Below are 8,701 nucleotides of genomic sequence, written 5' to 3'. Positions count from 1 at the left end.
CTCTTCCGTTCTCTGGTCGCTGGCCCTGAAACAGCTACTTACCCTTGGGTCTCGGCCATCTCACATGTCCCATGGGGAAACCATCACCTCCAGTAGGACCATCGGAACCCCATGCTGAGCTTAGACCAGTTCCTGGTGGGTGGTACCAGCACCAGCATCACTGTCATCCTTGTCGTTATCACCTGGCTGCCAGGATCATCTGGTTTCAGCTCCGAGTTGGTGGAGGGACAGTTGGCAGTCACGGGGCCGGCACTGTTAAAGTCCACAGTTAGTTATGGAGGGCTCCAAGGAGGAGGCAGCTCGGCAGCCAGGTACACACTGATACATCGTATTAGTAAGCTGGGACCTGATTGTGGGCAGAGACCTGACTGTCCTGCTCACTGGGGACAGCTGCTTCCTGACTCAGTTGTTGTCTAGTGGTCACCCAGTGTTAACAGACCTAGTTTTTTGTTTGTTTAATTTTGCCAGAGGCATGTGGACTTGCCATGAAGAGTCAGAGTGGGGAGGGAGAAAGCACCCCCACACAGGGCATGGTCAGCCACGGTCCTTTCTCCATTTCTCCTTTGCTGTCCAGATTTTGGGCATGCGTGCACACATCTGGAGTGTTTCTCAAGCTGCTGGGGTCAGGACTGACTCGAACTGATTGGTCAACCATGTGGGGTCCGGCTGCTTTAACTACTGGGTCATAGGTTGGCCCCAGACCTAGTTTTCTTTCTCCTTTTTTGTTTTTAAAGAGTGATTTTGTATATAGGGCACATGCACTCGCCAGAGAGACAGAAAGTGAGAAATCACCCCCCCGAGGAGGGATGATCATGTCGCCACAATCCCTTCTCCATTCTCCCCTCAGGATTTTGGGCACACACACACACACACACACACACACACACACACACACACACACCCAGTGTGAGTTTCAAGTCGCTGGGTCTGGGACTCGAACTGTGGTCTACTTTGTGGAAGTCCAGCTATGTGTAATCATTACACCATCTGCTAGTCCCCCCCTATATCTAGTTTTTTTAAAAAAATAATTATTTTATTTAACTTTATTAATTTATTTTAATTTGACCAGAGAGGGACAGAGTAAGAGAGAGAGAGAGAAAGCAAGCCACCAGGTTCGGGACTTGGACTGCAGTTGGCCATGTGGGAATCTAGAGCCCTTAACCACCATGCCACCTGCCAGCCCTGAGACCTAGTTTTTAAAGAAAAGCTAGACATAAAGATTTTTTTAATCTGAATTTTTCTGATACTTGATATTGCTCAGAAAAAAAAAAGTTTTTTTGCAAAGGGGTGCATGCGCTCACTGGAAAGACAGAAAGCGAGAAATCATCCCTTAAGGATGATGGCCACACCACAATCCCTTCTGCTCCATACTCTTCTCAGGATTTTGAGCATGCATGCACACATATCTGACGTATTTCAAGCCTCTGATCCAGGACTCGAACTGTGGTCAATCACATGAGAGTTCAGTGCCTTAACTACTACATTACCTGTTGGCCCCATCAAGAAAATTTTAAAAACCCAGCAGTGAGCTGTGAACTGGATTGGCCTAGTCACTAATAGAATGCATGCAACCAAAGCTTTTCAATCCAGACAGGGTGGCCTCCTCTGATTTGGGTGGAGGAGAAAAGGCAGGGACCATGTCACCTGGGGCCCAGGGGAGAGGCTAGCATGAGTCCCCAATGGTATGTCAGTGTCTCTCTGGCCCTAGGGCAGTGGTTCTTACGAGAAAAGTACCAGAAGTTGGTGCAGAGACACCTCCAGGACCTGCAGAAGGAGGTGTTCCAGGCCTGGCAACAGGCGGCAGCTTGTCAGAGACACATGGCCCAGCCAGAGCAGCTCCTACTGCAGAGGTAGGTGGGCCTAGGGGTGGGCAGGCATGGGTCATCTCCAGCCAGGAGAAGTAGAGAGAGAGCCCAGGGGAGAGAAGCCCAGAGTGCAGCCCCAGCTGGAAGCTGGGACCCAGGAAAGGAGAAGGAGCATGAAGGAAGACCCCAGCGTGGAAATGGAGGGCCATGGCCACCAACTTTCGTTATCTGTCCTTGAGGCAGGGATGCGAATCTCTAACCTTCAGCTATAGTCTGACAGGCCCCAGGAGTGGACATCCTCCTGAAGGAGTGCTGTGTGGGGTCACAGCATGGGAGAATTCTGCTGGGCATAATTGCCTGAATAATATTCTCTCTGCTCATATGGAATCCAGCTTCTTAACCACTGGACCATGGGTGGAGAGAGTGAAGTAATATTAAGTTTTTTTTTTTAATTATTTATTTCTTTATGAGAGATAGAGATATGCACCCTCAATCCGGTTTTCCTGCCATGACCCACCCCCAGCCTCAGCCAGCCTGATCCCAAAAACATGTGCCTTGGTCTATACAGGGAGGCCCCAGGATGCAAACCAGGATCTCCCTGTGTGGGCCCAGCATCACAGAGCATTGTGTCACGGCTGTGCTGCCATCTGGGCCGCCCCTTTTTTAGTGATATCTTTTTCTTCCATTGTGAGAGGTGTGTGTGCTCACCAGGGAGAGATAGACAGAGACAGAGAGAAAGTATTCCCAATGGAGTGGGGTCACACTACAGTCCCTTCTCCATTTCTGCTTCCTTTTGGGATTTGGAGCACGCATGCACATGTGCCTGGCATGTTTCTCAAGCTGCTGGGGCCAGGATTTGAATTGCACAGTCAGCCTTGCGGGATCCAGCTCTCTTTACCACCTGGCCATAGGGATGAAATCTCAATTTAGATAGAGATGTTGTCGTTTAACATGTATAGAGCTCATTAGTGCATATTTTAAAATTAAACCAAGGGACAGATGGTGTTTCTCCCACACACAGTTCAGTACAAACTGAAATGTTCAGCATCCCATGCGAGCAGTGACCTGTTGACTACAGTGACTGATGTCTGAGCGCCAGCATTTGAGCAGCCCAAAAGGCCTTGGCCACTCAAGGAGTGAGGGGCCATGCTCCTCCTTCCCCTCACAGACTGCCTGGGCCGTGGGAAGCAGGAGGTGGCTGCTGCCCCCAGGAGAGCTGGAAGTTGAACTCACAACTACCACATTTCCACTCCTCCCTGGGATAGCATCAGTCCCTTAAGCCCGAGATGCAAAGATGGGCCTGGGTGTGTGCAGACATTTAAAGGAAAGCCTGTTACTATGGGTCAGAATACATTTTTTTTTTTTTTGGAGAGGTTTTTGCTATAGGGCGTGTGCACTTTCCAGAAAGAGAGAGACAGAGAGACAGAAAATGAGAAATCACCCCCAGGGAGGATGGCCACGCAGCAATCCCTTCTCCATTTTCCTCTTGGGATCTTGGGCATGCACGCACATGCACCCGGCATGAGTTTAAACCACTGGGTCCGGGACTTGAACCGCTGCAGTCTGCTACCTGGGAGTCCAGCGACGTAGTCATTACGCCATCTGCTGGTCCCAAGAGTCAGTACACTTTTTAAAAGCACAGGCCCATGTACATAAACCCCTGTATGAGAGCTTTTTGCAAGTTCATGGATATTATTATATATGTAAATTAATATATGATATATATTGGGACCAGCAGATGGCATAATGGTTACATTGCTGGACTCCCATGTAGTCAACTGTAGTTTGAGTCCTGGACCTGGTGGCTTAAAAAAACACGCTGGGCACGTCTGCGTGCTTGCCCAAAATCCCGAGAGGAGAATGGAGGAGGAGGGACTGCAGTGTCGTCAACCCCCTTGGGGGTGATTTCCCACTTTCTGTCTCTCTGGTGAGCACATGTGCTCTATAGCAAAAATCCTATATTAGAAAAATATATGTATGTGCATATATATATAATGAATATTATTTTTAAAATGATGCATTATTTCAAATATTATTGCACCAAAATAAACTCGTACTTTATTTTTCCACAAACTTTTTAAAGTCCCCTTTTAGGGCCAGCAGGTGGCATGGTGGTTAAAGTGCTAGACTCCCACATGGTCATACACAATTCAAGGCCCAGACCTGGCAGCTTGCTTTCTTACTGTCTCTCTAGTGAGCACACATGCCCTATAGCAAATTGAAATAATAAATTAAATAATTCTTTCCAGAAAAAGTCCCCTTGTGTAACTTTTGGTATTTGCAAGTATAATTTTTTTAAAAGAATTATTTTATTTAACTTTATTTATTTATTTATTTTAATTTGACCAGAGAGGGGCAGTGAGAGAGAGAGAGAGAAAGTGAGAAAGTAGGCCGCCAGGTCCAGGACTTGAATTGTAGCCGCCCATGTGGGAGTCCAGTGCCCTTAATCACCATGCCACCTGCTGGTCCCGAATGTAATTTTTTTTTAATAGAGATTTTTCCTTTAAGACGTATGTGCTTGCCAGACACGGAGAGAGAGATAGAGAGACAGAAAGTGAGAAATCATCCCCCAGGGGAGATGACCACGCCGCAGTCCTTTCTCCTCCATTCTCTTCTTGGGATTCTGGGTACGGCGCACATGCACATGTGCCTGGCATGAGTTTTGAGCCTCTGGGTCCGGGACTGGAACCATGGTTGACTACATGGGAGTCCAGTGAAATAACCATGCCACCTGGTGGTCCCGTAAGTTTTCAAAAACTGTTTATTTCTTGCATATGAGAAAGAGACATAGGCACTCCCAGCAAGGTCCATATGCCATGACCCACCCACTCCCAGTCTCAGCTAGCCCTGGCTGCCCAGTGTGTACAGAGAGGCCCCAGGATGCAAACCCAGGACCTTTCCTGTGTGGGTTCAGGTGCGTTACCACTGTGCCACCACCCAGTCCCTAGGGGGAAACTTTGAATAAATGTGACTTGGTTCTGAGATGCGAGAACTCTTCCTCTACTATTTTGCAGCTCCTTGCAGGCCTGGTGTGAGGTTGTGAGAGACACAGGGCTGCTCAGGGCCTTCCAGAGTGGCCTGAGGAGGCCATGTGACAGGAAGCATTTGCCATGTGACAGGAAGCCCGAGTGGCTGGGCCCAGGCACAGGAGCAGCCTGTGGCCCGGACCTCCCCTGCATGCTAGAGAAGCCACGTGCAGCAGGGCCAGGCAGACAGGCAGCTGAGAAGGGCCGGGCCCTGTGGGCCTTTGTGGCATGGCAAGTGGCCCTGGGCTGAAGCCGTAATGCCCAGCAGCAAGTAGGAGGGAAGGCTCAGGGCCTGGCCCAGGTGGCCCTGTGCTGGACTTGGGGTGCATGAGTCCCACCACGGCCAGGTCAGTGCCACAGTGCCCAGGAGCTGAGTGTCCAGTGAGTACCTGTGGCCTGAGGGAAGCCCCACACCCTGCTTTTACCCCAGGCCTCAGGCTTGTTTTTGGCATGAGTGGAGTTATTTCATGGCTGAGTGGCGGGCCAGAGGTTCAGGAGGGTGGCTAGGGTGGTAGGGAGAGGCTGTCCTGGCCCTCGCAGCTAGTCCAGGGTCAAATTCCAGTGATCTCCTTGAAGAAGTCTTTTGTTTGTTTGTTTATTTTTTCGATGTAGGGTGTGGGGTGATGATGAGAGAGAGACAGAGTGAGAGGGAAAGTGAGAAATCACCTCCCAGGGGTGATTTCTAGGGACTGGGTGGTGGCACAGCGGTAACGCACCTGAACCCACACAGGAAAGGTCCTTCTCCTCCATTCTCCTCCTGGGATCTTGGGCACACACATATGTGCACCTGGCATGAGTTTCAAGCCGCCCAGTCTGGGACTCTAACTGCAGTTGGCCATATGGGAGTCCAGTGACATAACTGCTATGCCATCTGCTGGCCCCCCCTTAACTGTTTTTTAATTGCCAGAGGGCATATGTGCTCATCAAAGAGAGAGAGAGAGAGAGGAAAGGAGGGGAGAGAGCGTTCCCCACTGGGGCATGGCCACACCCTCCATTTCCCCATTCAGTTAGGATTTGGGGAACGCATGCACACATGTCTGGCATGGACCTGCAGTTGGCTATGTGGGATCCGGCTCCCTTTAACCACTAGGCTACAGGGCCACCCTAGGGATGTTAAACTTTAATAGCCCTGCCTTGCAGGTGCCCGAAGTACGCAGGAGCAGCACAGGGCCAGACTCGACACACTGGCTTTCTTGCGAGGGAAGGGGAAGACGAGTGTAGCTGGCAGACCTGCCCTTTCTGACCCTAAACAGGATACATGTCCCTGTCATGTGATATTCCGCCCCTTCCAGGCTGTGCTTCCTGCCCATTTTAACCCCATTCTCACAGGCCTGGGGCTTTACCGAGAGGGCCCTGGGGAGGGCTCCTGGCAGAGCTCATCTGTTGGTCTTGGGTGCCAGCTCCTCCCTCTCCTCCAGGGTCCTAGAGGCCTGGGTCCAGTTTTTTTTTGCCTGAGGCTAGCCAGCACAGGTCACCTCCTGCTGCTGCTGGACACCCCAGGCCCCAGGAAGCAAGTAGGTGGTGTCCTCTTGGGGTGGGAGATCCAAAAAGACTAGAGGACCGCTCTTGCAGCCCATGGTGGCAACATGGCCAATGCTCCTTCAGGGGTCCGCAGACACCACCCCTACCTGGTTCTTGGACAGCCTCTGGCTCTGGACAGCAGCAAACATTGACTGAGCACGGCCAGGAGCCAGCCCAGCGCAGGCACAGCCCGTCGCAGGCACTATTTAATACACTGCAGAGTGAAGTGTAGACTAGGACTAGGGTGGGTACATGGAGACAGCAGTCATTTTTTTTTTCTGATTGGAAAAATTAAATATGCTCATTACAGAAAAATCAGAAAATATAAGGTGAAATAAACATTCATAACTCTCTCTTCCCGAAGGTAACCATCAGTTCCTCTCCAGACCAGAAGCTGTTAGTTCTGACACCAGCAAATGGTGATAAGAGGTTGATGGCCCAGCAGGAGGAAAGAGGCCACAGCAGAAGCCAGGCACAAGAAATGACACTGCCCAGGAGTCTGGGGTGTGTTGAGAGAGAGACAGAGAGAAAGCAAGAAGTCACCCCCAAAGGGGATGGCCACACAATCCCTTCTCCTCCACTCTCTCGGGATTTGGGGCACACACGCACGTGCACCCCGCACATTTTTTTCTTTCTTTTTGAGAGGTTTTTGCTATAGAGCGCGGAGCACTATATAGAGCGCGGAGCACTCGCCAGAGAGACAGAAAGTGAGAAATCTCCCCCCAGGGGGGATGACCACACCACAATCCCTTCTCCTACATTATGCCTATCGGATCTTGGACACGCATGTAAACACTTTGGGATCTTGGACACGCACGCACACACATCCAGCATGAGTTTAAGCCACTGGGTCCGAGACTCGAACTGTGGTCAACTACATGGGAGTCCAGCGATGTAGCCATTATGCCAACTGCTGGCCCCCGTCCCTCACATTTCAAGTCACTGTGTCCAGGACTCAAATCGCGGTTGACCACGTGGGAGTCCAGCGGTGTAACCCTTATGCCGTCTGCTGGTCCCTCCAGTCTTTTTGTGCTTCCATTCCATTCCTGTCATAAAGGGAAGGACCCCATATACCTATGGGGAAAATGACGCCTACAGAAACTAGCAGTAAAAGCTGGGCAAGGTGACTAAGGTGCTTATTCCAGGCCCTCTGTTTTCCACCATGGGCACACACGCCTGGGCAACTCTCCCCTAACATGGCACAGAGACCCCTTAGGGAGCCCCTCCTCTGTACAGAGTCCTAGCTGAGGGCTGATCAGTCGTGAAAGATGAGGCCTGACAGGTCAGTTCAGCTTCAGAAAGCTTAAGTGGGGAGAGTAATACCCACCACCCGGGCTGTACCTGGCACAGGTAAGTTCACACCAGGTGGTCACTATCAGTGGTGGGAGGGTGGCCTGGGGGAAAGGCAGAGGTATACCCCGCCAGCCACACTATACTGGAGCACCTTCTCCGTCTGCCTCAGGAGCCCAGGGCTCATCTGCTTGTAAACTCACAAGGTGGAGGCCTGCTGATTGCCAGGGACAGGCAGGAGAGAAGTCATATCAGGCCACTGGGCTCAGATTTCCCCTTGGGCTGTCCCTCTGGGCCCAAAGCAGCTGGACACAGGCCACAGAGTCTATGCTAGCACGGCAGCACAGCCACGAGGACAGAGCACACACAGGGGACGTCCTGGTCTCCTAGGGAGGAGAATGCCCAGGACAGACGCTGGGCAGTACAGGGGCCAGGCAGTTAGCAGCAGTCAGGGGCCTGGAAATCCACTCCTCTGCTGATCGTCTTAGGTGTATGTACTGTGTGCCCACCCATTCCTTTGAGTTTCAGCTCCTGTGAGAAAACAATCCACCTCCCTGCTCCACCTTGTTCTTTCACTTGGGTCACCTGCCCAGAGCTATTGGAGGCTTGGGGGACAGAAAGGGGAGGGGCACGGTGTAACCTAACACCTTTGTTCCCCCTTTTCAGTGGATTAGTGTTAACTACTCTGACGTGGGTCCCCTCAGCAGGTGAGACAGTGTTCCCTCTGCCCTGCCTTTCAGTGCCTGCTGCAGACGCCTAGCCCTGCCCCACCCACTGCAGGACCAGGAGGGCACTGTGACTCTGGGGACAGAGCCCCCAAAGGCCAGTGCGAGACCAGCTGGAAGAGGCTGGGGTAAGAACAGCTGTGTGTGCATGCAGGGGAGCCCTGGCTAGAGCTGGGCCCTCTCCAGTCAGTGCTGGTTCCTGTAGGATCCTGGAGGAGCAGGCCCAGCCCTGCCCTTCTTCTTGCCCTGACGGGTCATGCCGCTCCTGGCCCTCAGGGGGAAGTACTTACACAGCTGGCGTCTGGAAGTACTGCTTCGCCGACCCCGGGCCTCC

The 8,701-nt window shown here is 51.8% G+C and overlaps 1 protein-coding gene across 1 annotated transcript in view; it reads left to right on the top strand.

The window, feature by feature from the left end:
* CUNH1orf167 (chromosome unknown C1orf167 homolog) overlaps positions 1–8,698 on the top strand; it is a gene marked incomplete at its 3' end in the record, with an annotated part of 21,113 nt that extends 12,415 nt beyond the window's left edge. The window contains exons 11-13 of the mRNA XM_027770675.1: positions 1,709–1,850; positions 8,383–8,495; positions 8,644–8,698. Coding sequence (XP_027626476.1) covers positions 1,709–1,850; positions 8,383–8,495; positions 8,644–8,698 — 310 coding nt within the window. The remainder of the gene's footprint in view (positions 1–1,708; positions 1,851–8,382; positions 8,496–8,643) is intronic.
* Between the last annotated feature and the right edge of the window lie 3 nt (positions 8,699–8,701).

Source organism: Tupaia chinensis, unplaced genomic scaffold (assembly GCF_000334495.1).
Source record: "Tupaia chinensis unplaced genomic scaffold, TupChi_1.0 Scaffold000146_1, whole genome shotgun sequence".
Classification (NCBI taxonomy): domain Eukaryota; kingdom Metazoa; phylum Chordata; class Mammalia; order Scandentia; family Tupaiidae; genus Tupaia; species Tupaia belangeri.
This window is presented reverse-complemented; position numbering and strand designations above follow the sequence as displayed.